At 39.6% G+C, this 13,408-nt stretch overlaps 1 protein-coding gene across 1 annotated transcript; it reads left to right on the forward strand.

Moving 5' to 3' along the window:
* Positions 1-2,146: 2,146 nt before the first annotated feature.
* Positions 2,147-12,658, forward strand: PPP1R17 (protein phosphatase 1 regulatory subunit 17; the record flags this gene model as incomplete). The annotated part of the gene is made up of 4 exons (XM_084306705.1): positions 2,147-2,228; positions 4,034-4,186; positions 5,639-5,800; positions 12,579-12,658. 4 exons carry the CDS (start codon positions 2,147-2,149, stop codon positions 12,656-12,658), a joined length of 477 nt encoding a protein of 158 aa, XP_084162831.1.
* Between the last annotated feature and the right edge of the window lie 750 nt (positions 12,659-13,408).

Below are 13,408 nucleotides of genomic sequence, written 5' to 3' on the forward strand. Positions count from 1 at the left end.
TTATTTCCACATTTTTTTCACTCAAGACCTATTTTAAAAAGATCCATAATCTGAAATGGTATCCCTGATTTTACTGAAATCTTTCTAAATGGGGTAATTTTCAGAAAAGAATGTTATCCCCACATAGTATTTAGCTAACAGCCAGCATACTTTAATCAAATCCTATAAAATCCAATGGCACAGAATAAATAAACAGTTTCCCCCTCTAATCACAAAATGTAGTGTGACTCTTCATATGGCTATATAATAAGTTTATGTTTTAAATGAAACATTGGCTGCTTTATTTTAAGCCATAGTTACTGCTTTATAAAGTCAATAAATAGAGCAAGCATACCATTTTAAGGTGCATTCAAAGATTTCTTTATGAAGGGACTTCCTAAGTAGAAGATTTTTATTTATTTATTTATTTTGTGAAATGGTCAATGATGTTTTTAGGCAGTATAACCATTTAGTACAGATGTGAGGCTAGACGAGGCCAATACTGCAGAGGTTGAACCCCTTACCCAGTCCTGATTCAGTAAGATATTTATGAATTTATGGAATTTTACAAATTTCTGTGAATTTTTAATTCTGAAGGGTATGGGAATTAATGCCTTAAGCACATTATGAGTCAATGCTCCTGACATTTATTACTGTAAGTTAGTGTCACACCACATATTCTGAAGTCAGTAGAGTTTAGGACATGTTTTTCCATCCCCTGAAGAATTACCTCATTGGATGATTATGGTTCCGACCTTTCATATTTTGTTTGGCAAATATTTATGTGACTGTATTTTGCTTGAGGTTTAATTGTTCTTTATATAGATGCAAGTTTAGTCAGAGGAATGAGGTTAACAGCCCTACTGTTCTGTTTATTGCTGACAAAAAAACACTGCAATTTACAGATACATTACATTTATATGTAGTTTCTTGACCTCTAGCAAGACCAAAATGAACTTGCACAGTACTCTCCTGTTCTCTCATCTTACCCTCCTTTTCCTTGTTTTTCCTCTAACTGCCATTTCTTTCACCTTTCTCTGTTATTTACCCTTCTTTCAGTACCTCCCTTTCTTTCCTCTTTAATTTTCCATTTCCTTCTACTATTAATGTTGCCTCCAGCTTTTTCTCTTCATTGCCTTCCTGCTCCCTACAAGAAAGTCACAGTCTGCTCTTATTCCCCAAAAATAAAGAACAGAGGTTGTGATTAGGAAACTACCACAGCTGTAGCTGGCTTAAGCCAGTGATGCCCAGATCACGTAAAAAACACCTTCAGATTGACTTTTTTTTTTTATAACATATATATATATATAACATTGCTCTGTTATTCTGATGGGTTTCTGCTCAGCAACAACAGAAATTATTGACAGTAAAAAAATGGTCTAACCAACTTTGCCCTGTGATGACATCTGGAGTGGGTCCAGAGTGAGCAAGTCCAGTATCAAATCTCAGCTTAGGGGATCCTGGGGATGCTCAGGTAGAGAGAGCACCTTGAAGCCCAAAGTAGTGATTCAGTGAGACCTACAAACACAGATGCTTAAGCAGCTTTATGAAATGGGTCCCCACTGTTCCTACCAAGGCCATGAGGTCACCTAACTCACACTAACTCTGGGGTTTGCAGGCACTGACCATCTTCCAGACTCAGCTGTCACACCTGGGTCTTTGAGAGTATCTAGGCCATTTTAGAGGAACTGGAATTGTAAGAATAACTCATCAGCATTCCTAGTTGGATTGAATAATAAACACCAAACATGATCCTTAGTTTACAGCTGAGGAAAAATGTAGACTGAAAACAGAACAAAATGTTCTATTTCCTAGCATTTACTTTGTGTACGTGATAGCACTTTATGGACAATCAAAGGCAGTATTCTTCCACAGAGCTGATATATTTCCTGTGATTGTGTGGGTTGCTTACAGCAAAGTGGGTGGAAAAATGGGATATTACATGTGTAACCAAGGCTGTGAATAAATGCACCTCTTAGCATGCTTGAGCTAAATCAGGTCAGCAGACTCTATGACAGAGAGCAGCTGGAAGACAAGAACTTGCCTTGATCTGGCTAGCAAGTGCATGCCTAATACTGACACATCTGCTTTATGTCATGCTGCCACCTTCTTTTTTTATTTTATTTTTTGGTGCTGTAGTTTCAAAGGGGAAGAAAAACCCATTTCAATGATGTCGACAGAATGTGTTCAGCCACTTGATATCCCAGAAGACAGACTGGACAAGCGAGATTCACACTGTAACCATTTAGGTAAGTGTTATTAGATGATGTCATTGCAGAAATTGGAGAGGTGTTGTCTTCAAATGATTAGGTCTTGTCCAGTGGCTGTTTTTCCCCTCCAGCAATACAACTGAGTCCTCATGAAACCCGATAGATTACACCTTCTGCCGACACTTCTGATGCCAGATGGAAAAGCAAAGAGTGTTTTTCCTTCATATAAATATTAGCTGAAGCTCTAGAGCGAAGTTAATTAACAAGGAAAAAGAAAAAAGCGTCATTGTTCTTTTTCGCTAGAAAAAGTAGAACAGTTTCTTCATGTATACTGCAATAAACTGAAAGTCAGGATATTACTGATCCCTCCCTAAATATTTATTCCATATGCAATTTCAGTAACAGATTTCAAACACCCCCCCTTTGCCTCCACTGGGGCAGCTTTCTAAATTCTTTTCTCCCTTCATTTTCAATCTGTTTCTTCTCTTGAACCTATTTCATATATAACTTTTGCACTAAGAGTACCAGAGGCATCTTGTCTCCACCAGACACCTAAATACCAGACTTCATACATGATAGATGTGCTTTTTGCATATTCATGGTCTTTCTCTGTGCTTCAAATGCTATTACTTCACCCCAGCCTTGCAGAATTGTCATAAAGATTCAGCAGCCCAGAAAAACAAAATCTATTTGCTTGTTGTTACCCCTCTGATGACAGTAATGAAACACATGCAATTTCTATTTCTTGTCAAAAAAGTGTCTCATCTCAGGCAAGTAGAATTTTATGAACTTTCTTTGTCTAGCCTAGGTATCCTTTAAGGACTTCCTTTGTCTAGGAAGGTATCTTCATCCTGCCTCTGCCGCAGCATTTCTAGCCAAAGGCACCACTTCTATAACTGTTGGCATGCTAAATGTAATCGTTCCATAAAATTATGTAGTTAAATAAGTACAGTACTAGTTCCACTCTACAAATGTTCCCATCAAGGGATGGGAAATTGAGGCAGTGGGAGGTTAAATTAGTTAACATGCATGGTTAACACCATGCAGAAAGCCTAGGAGGGCTGCAAATATGATCTGCATCTTCCAGGGATCTAACCAGAGGGTTGTCCATGGGGGTTGGGGGGACCCGCTGAAGCCAACCAAGCAACATTTGAGAAATCAAAGCTTTGGTTTGTGTGATAATGCTAATGACAGGCTAGACTCAACAATTTCAGCTTGCATAAGCACCCAGAAATGCAGATCCTTTCAGAAAAAAAAACATGCCAACCATCTGAGTCAAGGCTTGTTTGAAGAGAAAACCAAAATTCCAGTGTAATGTTATGTAAATCAAAAGTGAACACCGATGGCTCAGTGGCTCTGGAATAAAAGCCAGCTCTTGAAGGGAACAATATGCTGGCTTGGTTTGCCAATACCTCAGGTTGAGCCCCCACACATAAATCTTTACCTCACAGAAGTGCCCTTGTAACTCTGTAAGACAGCCTGCACAGTTAGAGCTGAGCGAAACAGTGATGGACTGCATGATGATAGAGCCTTCCCTCTGACACATAACACACCACTGTCCACAGCTTTCTCCCTCTACCACCTACAAAGCAGAAGGACCACCTAAGTCACTTGACTCCCACATAGTGTGGCATAGAGGCCTCTTGTACTGACTTTCTATTTAGAAGATACTCCACAGTATCCACAGTTTTAGAAGAAACTCCACAGGCGTTTTAGACTACTTGGATGAAAGCAGTGTTATTAAAGCTTTCCTTTTCACCTTCTGGTTTATTATTTCACTTCAGCTTCAATTTCTATTCATCTGTTTTTTTTTTTTTGTTTTTTTTTTTTTTTTTTAAATACAGAAGACCTTTCAGAACAACTGATTAAGAGTTGTGACCTCAAAAAGAAACCAAGAAAAGGTAAAACTATTCAGCCTTCCCAAAACACTGAACAGGAGCAAAAAAAGCCAAGGAGAAAAGATACACCAGCTTTACATACACCCCCACCACTAACAGGTAAGCAATACGTATTTTGACTTCCAAATCCCGGTTCATCCTACAGAATTGGCTGGGAGACCTCTTTATATCCCCTTGGAAGTAGGCAGGAACACAGCTGCATGCCATGTGCACCCCAGAATACAGGTGAATGGAGAGAGGCTGATTTTTTCAAAGGCATTCCCTGTTATACAAAGGGCTTTCTCACAGCATATAGGAACACCAAGGTGTGTGGGTGTGTGTGCCTGAAAAACATACTCCCTTGGGGCTCACAGTCTTACTGCCTTTAGGTGATAAATGGCATGTGCTTATCTCCATCAGCTTCGTGATGCTAGACACCCAGATTCAATCTGGTCCAAAACTAAAAAGGATCCAGTTCAGGCCCTGTACCTCCTTGTGCCCAGGGGAAGGCTGAGCGGGAGTGAGGCTGGGAGCAGACAGGAGAGGCACACACAGGCCAGCTGAGGGTTGCTCCTCCTGGAATTGCAGAGCTCCTGTGCATATGGGGACCCTGGCAAAGGACATGTGTTTAGATAAGAAACACCACAGCAGAAACCACCACAGCAACAAAGGAACTCCTTGTAGGATGCTCTTTGCTGCTCTGCACCAACATACCTCTGCAGTTCAAGAACTAAACGCCACCAACCAGGGGAAGGGAAGTATGAGCAGGAGACTGCCACTGAAACCTGGTAATTTTCCAAGATGAACAGGAGGAATAAATGTTTGTCACTTCCCTCTGCTAACATGATCTCCTTGTGTGTTCTCTGGGGCGAGAGCTGTGCTCTTGTATCAACTGCATTGACTTCTTCTTCCCATGCTACATACATGCAGAGGAGTTAGCCAGTAACCAAGTGCATGGTCCCCTGTGTGCCTGCAACAAGTCACACTTACTAAGTGAAAAACAAGTATTGGAATTCACTGGGATTTTCCAGTATTTATAATCCAAATATTGAACTCATCACCCCTGACTCTTCAGCTTTCACACGTTATCTGCCTCTCAGTAATTCTCTCTCTTGGGAAATTGCTCAGAGCCTGGAAAGCTGCATTCTGTACCCCAGGTAACAATTTTATGAAGAGTAAAGAGTTTCTCTAGTTAAAATAGGCCACTTTGGAGTAGCCACAATGCTCCCATGCAGAAACTTGAGCATCTATATGATTAAACTACTTTGATAATAAGCCTAAGCTTCCGAAATAGAGCATTGCACTCATCTTTACCATGATTTCTGGTGGCTACAGTTTAGCCCATTAGGTACAGCCATAAACCATCTGCCTGAGAGTGTCGCTGTCTGTAGCCTATGGGGTATAATTGACTTAGAAGAAATGTATTCTGTTGCAAATCCAGAAGGGAAGGCACACCATACGGAGCAGAACATATGCATCCTTACTTCAAAGTAGCAATTGTGAGTTATCAGGTGCAAATTTCTTCAGCGTCTGCAAGGCCAACGTGGCATTTTCTTTTATTCTTTCCTGCAGGCATACTTTCAGACTTCTCTGATAATCTGCTGAAAAGGTATGGTATCACAGAGAAGCCACAGAGAGATAGAGTGAGTCCAGGCTCTCAGATCACTGAACTGCAGCAGAAAAAGCCAAGGAGAAAAGATACGCCTGCAATACACATCCCACCCTTGATAATAGGTAAGAAATTTAATTAAAGGTGCTCCAAGGCTGAAAGGATGTTGTTTTGCCCAGTGTACTCAGCAATTCCTGCCGAACTGGATCTATTTGATCAAACTATGCAGCAGTGGTGGTTCATGGAAAGTCCTTTCTGTATCCACTGCTCATGCTTTTGGGACAGAAGGGTAGGGGAGTAAGAGGAGACATTATGTCACATGATTATCTCATGCAGAGATGATTTTGTTTTTTTGTGAAAATCCAGCCACTGCCCTACTTTTCAAACTTGAGCACAATGTAAACTTTAAAGCCACCAGCACCAGTGTAGCTCACACTGCCTCAAACATCCTGGAACAAAGCTGTCCTGATGAACCTCCTGTTAACTTGAGTCCCTAGCAGGCACTGAGGAAACCGAGCTGTGAACTTGCAGTTAGCAGCACCCTAAAGAAAGTTCTGTGCTTCTGGCACAATACACAGTGCAGCAGCTAATTTGTTTAATGAGCATATGCATTCAGCCACCCATGTTTTGGCCCTAAGACCTTTTGTTTGCTGAGTTTCCCACATTCCTGTATCACAGAAGAGCCTCAATTCATCAATGTGTCTGAAGCCTTTTTAAGATGTAAAGCACTGTGGAAGTGTTAATTACTGCTGCAAACCATGGAAGCAGGAAATAGCACAAGTATCTATGCTATACACCAGCTGTTTCCTGATCACAGGCTGGAGCAAAAAATGAATGAGTGAATGAATAAATGAAGGAAAAACAACAAATCAGCCAACAAACACCAGATCCAAAACTAGTGCTGAAAGTGGAAAATCCTGTTCCCTTAGGAAACTCTAGTATGAACCAATTTTTCTGTGGTTTGGCAGGACCAAACTGTAGGACACATCAGATGAAGAGGTCCTGTGACAGATGCTTTCATCCTGAGTGACTAAGCAACAGCTCAGTAGATCAAGCACCTGAGTTCTAGGTACTCATGGGATTTTCTGCACACCTGAGAATTATAAGGTGTGTAAATGGCTTCAGCAATCACAATAGGTGCTTATATTTTTAGACATTTACTGTTCTTATGAATCTGATCCTTCATGACTGACTCAAATGTGCAAGATTTTTTTTCATTAAGCACCTTACATTAATCAGCATGGAGCTTCCTAGAGCAGAGAGGAGTATGACTAAACTTGCAGGATTATGGCAGCAAGCATTGCAAATACTAGTTCCTTGCAAACTGATCTGCTCAAGCAAAGTACATTTTTTTATGCACTCATTGAACTCTTGTATCTAAATGGCCTCTGGCATTTAGACCACAAGTGAGTCACTGGAAACCTGGTCTGATCTTTTGTTGGGTGGAATTAGTTCTATCATACAACTTCTGAGGCCAACTGCAAATGCTCCACTTTGAAATATTTAATATAGAACACCGATAATTACCTGCTCATATAATCGCTGCAGGAAATTATCAAGCAAATCACCCAGAATTTCACATGACAAATAAATTAGGTAGGAAAATATCAAAGTTTTTCAGGGACCAATTCAGAAACAGAAGCAGAGGCAAAGTTTATCAAATAATTTGTAACAAATACCCCTGTGGCCCTTGGAAGAAAATTGGCATTATTTTGGTCAATTCAAAAACACTCCCAAGAAAGTTGCTTTCAGCCATTTGTAGCACCTTTAAGTATGCAGTGTGTCCTTTGGACTTCAGAGTATATACAGAGAAGGAGGATCTGAAAGTAAAAAAAGTGCTTGATAGAAATCAAAGATGAACTGTGTGGCAGTGAAGCTGAGATGATTGACTCTTGTTTTGGTTTAAAAGTAATTTCTAGCTAAGAGGATGTAGCAAGGGAGAATTATTTCTTTGACACATCTCAACAACACTCTGGTTAGATTAGCACTTATTACACCATGTTTCTAGCCTAGCATTAATTAGCTCAAGTAGGCACTTAAGGGTGAAATACTCATTTTAAGGATCTTCTCATCTTTCCTCCCATGAACACTTCTTTAATGTTAATAACTTTTATAGCAACAGGAAGCTAATACAAGTTATGTGGTAACAAAAATACATCCCCAAATGGTTTAGTAATCACAAAACTTAAAAGGAAAGAATACAAAAAAAAAAAAAAAGCAGTGACTTTCAAATATGCTACAAATTTCCAAGTGTGTGCATTTGCTGTAGAATGATAGAAACTAATACATTTTTCAATTGTTTCCATTTATACCTCCCATGACTCTTGCCTACTGGTGAAGACACCTTCCAGCACTCAGCATGGATACAAAGCAGCCTGCTAAATGCTGCCTCTACCTGAAGAAAACTTTTTCAGATACTGTTCCCTGTGTCCATTTGCTAACGATTGACTGCCTCTGGCAGACTTCTGCTTCTACTGGGGGCAAAGCAGCCTATGTGTGAATGCCTGACTGTGGTTCCCTCTCTACAGATGCATATTTTCACGATACGTACCAACATACAGAGCTCTGCTGGTTGAAAGCTGCCGGCAGCAACTCAGTGTCTTGCTATGAAAAAGTGACTCATTGTGGCTGAAAGCTGGTCTGGTATTTACTACTTGTTTACTTTCAGGGTTATCCCATCAGGTCGCAGACAGAGAATAAACAAACTGAACTCTTGTGGAACAGCTGTGCAAAATAGCATCTGAATTATAGACTCAGAGACCTGAGAAGCCCCAGCAGGGCTATGTGAGCTAAATAAATATAGAAAGGCCTTTCTGTCCCTGTGTTCCTGGTACCGGCATTGGAGGAGGAAGCAACACAATCAGTGCCACGTGTACCTCTTGTGACCTGTGTTTAAGGATTGTTCTGATTTCTGATTTCCCCTTCTCATCCCTCCCAAATGTCCCTGTTCCTGGTGTATCAAAAGCAATACAAAAAAAAGTCCATGTAATTGTAGTAACAGAGAATAATTACTAGATTATCTTTTTAAGCAGCTGTCCACACACATAGCTTTGTTGATAATGTAGATTAAAAGGGCAGCTGTGTTATCGCTCGTTGTTTTGACCAGCTGGTTACAAGTGCTCTAGGACAGTCCTCTTCCACCTTGAGTGGCTAGAGACTAGATCACAAATAAAGTCAAACAAGCTACAGAAAGTGACAAAAAATAATGCATCTACTGGATGCAGGTGATCTGAATGAGAAGTAGAATCAGTTTCACACTTTGCAAACATCCAATACAAATGGAAAATGGAGTTATAGAAAGGTGGCTGCTAAATTAGGATCTTTATGTTGTTACCTGGGTGAACCCATATCTCCCCGTTGTCTGCAGGTGACTAAGGAAATCAGTTCCTGAGCCAACTTAAATGTCTAAGCATGGACATCACAAAAACCTACCTTTCTTTTTAATGTACTCAGGCTTCAACCTCCTGTTGCAGCAGCACAAAAAACATTGTGCCGCGTGTGTACAACTGAGCCATGGAGTAGAGAGACGTCTGCAAGTGGCCAGCTCCCCTTCAATCAGCCAATTCCTTGGCTTTCTAAAGGGATTAGACTAGAAGAAAAAACATAATCACAGTTCTAAGGTGGTTTTTTGTTTGTTTGTTTGTTTTGTTTTGTTTTTTTTTTCTTCACATACAACAGTAAATGATTTAACTTAATCCAAAGCCAGCACTCAGCTCTGGGACACTCTTTATTGCTATCCCAACTTATGAACATATTCAATTCAATTTGTAAGAGCTCTTCAGGACTGCAGGTTTGAGCAAGAATGTAAATGCAGGTGTAAATATGGGAGCGTAAATGTGGCTGCATAGGGTTTCTTAATCAGATCAGAGATAACTAGTAAAGCCACAGTGTCAAGCCCTCATTCTCTCTTATGTCCTACAAACCCAGTTAAGGTAGCTCCTTTAGGATATTAACTTCCCTGTTCAGTGAAAACCCTTGCATAACATAGGAGCAGCACAACCCCTTTCCTTTACAGGGGATGTGACTGGAGCACTCGAGTCATCTTCCAGCCCAGCTGCAGGAGTTGTCTATACACAGTCAAGTGGAACTGGTGCCCTCTTGGCAGTTTTCTGATTTACATCCCAGGGGAGAGGTTTAGATCTAGGTGGTACCTGGCAAATGGTTGATCTAACCCAACTTCTTTTGCCTACATCTGAGCTTCCTAATAGAAGTTCTCATGAGCTCTCTGTGAGCCTTTGAGGTCCTAGTCTCTAGCTAAAAATTGCAAGTAGTTGCAAGTTCTTTGGGGAAAATATGACTACGCTGTAATTCTATGCTGCTTTCTTAATCAGATCTCTTGGCAGATATTAACAGAACAAACTACCAATCCTTAAAACAGATCTGTGGGATGAGCTACATTTCATAATATGCACAGCTGAGAAAACAGAAACAGGGAGGCTAAATGATTTACTTGAACAGTAAACAGAGAAAGACTGATTTACAAATGTTCCCAAATTCCCACATTCTACTTACTTTTAAACTTGTAATTTCCACGGTGTTCTGTAAAGCAGGGTTTCTCCACAAGTGATCATATCAAGCAAACAAACAAAAAAATTACTTCCCAGAGTTATAAATGTAATTCCAGCTAAATCATATCATTTGTATGTACCACTTTTCTACTGTTTCACATTAGAAGTCTGATGTTAAAGACACATGGTTTTTCTTGAAGTGGCTGGTGGTCCACATTGTAGAAATTTAATATCCTGCAACTAGAGAAAAGAGAGGCTATACCATCCTCTGGGCTTTGAGTTTTGAACACTACTGAAAACCTTTGGAGTTCACCAGTCACTAAAATGACTCATTGAAAATGAGTCATCATCTTGCTATTGATCGTGGTAAGCATCTGGTGTGCTTCTGCTGTAGGTCCACATGAGAGCTGGATACTTCTGCTTGGCTGCTACCTTCCAGATGTGTCTAGGGCCTGCTCTAAAGGGGCATGTAATCATGCCATCAGAATTAAACTCACTTTTCCTGCGTGACTTGGTAATTCAATTAGGAGTGAGAGTGGACATGATCAATTACAATGCAGCTTCGATTAGTTTACATTCCTGATCTCTTATTCCTGAGTTTATCCTAAACACAGGTTAGCTCTCATCAAATTAAGTATTTGAAAGCACAACTAAAATGCTCTTAAAAAGTAACTTCAATGTTGTGTTTCCAAATACTTCATGAAGAAAACAAAGAAAGAAACAACAAAGACAACAGAAAAACAAAAGTCTGCATTCATCTAAATTGTCCATAATGAAGAGAAGTCAAGGTAGGGAACATTAACATCCATCTCCATAACATGACATAATTCTTTGCTGTTAACAATCATGGTTACTCAACTGCTACTTGAATATATTAAGTCCTTTTTGTTTCAAAATAGTATTCATGCACACCTTTCAGTTTATCTCATGGTCCTGCTGAAACCATCTATTTCACAAGAACCTCATATAAAGGAAGCAGGAGGTAATTTAAATGAAAATCAGTATAGGTTAATATTTTTATTAATTCATCAAATCTCAAAAAGACTCCAAAGCTGAAGAAAATCTTCCTGTGTGGTATTGCTCTATTTTCAGACTCATGAAGGCTGAAAGCCTTCTCTGTTCAGAGTGCTTTCAATGCAGAAAGAAGCAAAACAGGTTGGTTTGACAGAACAGCTCAGCTGGTTAGTGTAGACTAAAAGCAAACACTAAGACTGAATTAGGGTGATATTTCATTGGTTTCGACTCAATGGTTGCCCTCATCCTGTTTTTAGACTATATTGACCTCTACACCAAGGAAGATGACCATGAACTATATCTTACAGGTCGCTTGTTTTTTGCTGGGAACAGGCAAAACCAACACAATCTGTTAAAATAAGGATCAGTAATATTTTTAATGCATTGTCCTTGTCCTCTCTTTGCTTTATTAATCTAATTTCTAATAAAGAGAGCAGTTAAAGTAACAGTGACATTATGATATCACATAAAAGCCTCAAGGTCTTACCGTTTTAATTGAGAGAGAAAGGGAAAATGAGAAAAGGGGAGAGATTTGTGGGAGATATGATCCACAACCTATCTATCTAATTAATAAAGACTTTGAAAGTAGAGAATACTTAGACATGGAAGATATGTTACATAGTATGCATACATCTGAAGAATCTGGTTTCTGGAATCCCCATGGTGGGCTCTAACTGTGTAATCAAACTTTCTTTCAAGTTCATGTCACGTTGTTCTTCAGTGCTTTCATGATAAGGATGGGGTCTTATTTTTCTTCTATTACGGGATAGATAGGCCTTAAAAGCTTGTTCAAACCCCAAGCCTCAGTAATTCATATACTTGCTCCAAGTCTTCAGTAACACACCAGAGTCTGTTTTAACATCAGTCTTAATCCTGCTGCTTCTGCAGTTTATTGATACCATATAGCTTCAGTGGGAATGGTACGTGGTGTATGGGTATTCTAACATTTGTCTCTTGTGTATTTGTGAAATCTAAGTCATATTGCTATATACATATGGAAAGCAAGAATGCATACACATATTAATTACAGTATTTATTTCACCAGACAAGCTCTTTCTTTTTTTAGGTTCCCAAACCCTTTTAACAAACAGGTTACCAGACAAATCTTCAGTGTCTCTTTTCACAGGTAGCAGAAATATGCTGGATTTAAGAGTGCTTGGTAATTTTAGCTAAAAACGCAGGGATCCAATTCTAGTTCATGAGGAGATGGATGTGCCAAAACTAAATGAGGAGTAACTCCCATGGTGTTAGAAAAACTACTTTAGGACCAAAAAAAATAGAGAGGATAGAAAAGTCTTCTTATCCTGATATTTTCTGAAGAAGTTCTATTTAAAATCAATTCATTTTTTTTCTCTCCCTCTCTTGTTCTTCTGTTTTTAAGGGACTAAGCTGCTTACAGAAGAAAAGCAAACAGTGATTATGGAAGATGAAGAAAAGGATGGAGACACAATCCCTAGCTAAGATTACAGTGATATTTTCAATAATGCAATGTAAATAATTCTGGGTCATTCGAAGTGGCAGCACATAGAAAAATAAGTCCTTTCATTTTTATAAACAATAAGTTTCTCAAACATGCACTTGAATTTAAACTATCTTCAAGTGCATATCTGCATCTCATGAAATCCCAGAAAGCATCACAGGATATGACAGAAAATTTGCCTACATGTAGGGTTGGAAGGATTCTCTTGGTTTACTAAAAGCATCTTCCCAGGATTTTTGTCTCTGAGGGATCCACCTGAGATCAGATCTAGTATCATGTAGTGTGGTGATGAAGACTGACACAAAGGACTGTACCGATACAGTGTAGCTGGCACTAGACACCGGAGTGTCAGTAAGTGTATGATAACACATACCACCGGATACCACAGGGTGGTAAAACCTCAGCTAATGATTCAAATTACATTTTTCTCCTGACATTTCACCTCATTTTCCCAGCTCTTCTCCATTGGAATAATGTTGACCACAGTGAAAATTTCCACATGTAGGGCAGATGTGGGTGATGTTCCTGAAATTCAAAGCCAACACTTCTTGTGCCTGTATCTGCTCATCAGTGGTGTCTGTGAGGAGAAAAGGGTAGATGTACTGTAGTACAAAAGCTTACAGCTCTGGGCTGTCAGCATTGACACATCAAACAGAACAGAGGGCAGAGCTCTCAGAAGAGAAACATACGGGAAGCACAACACTTGCCTGTTACACTGATTTTTTTTTTTT

This window comes from Netta rufina (genome assembly GCF_964035555.1).
Source record: "Netta rufina genome assembly, chromosome: 2".
Taxonomy (NCBI): domain Eukaryota; kingdom Metazoa; phylum Chordata; class Aves; order Anseriformes; family Anatidae; genus Netta; species Netta rufina.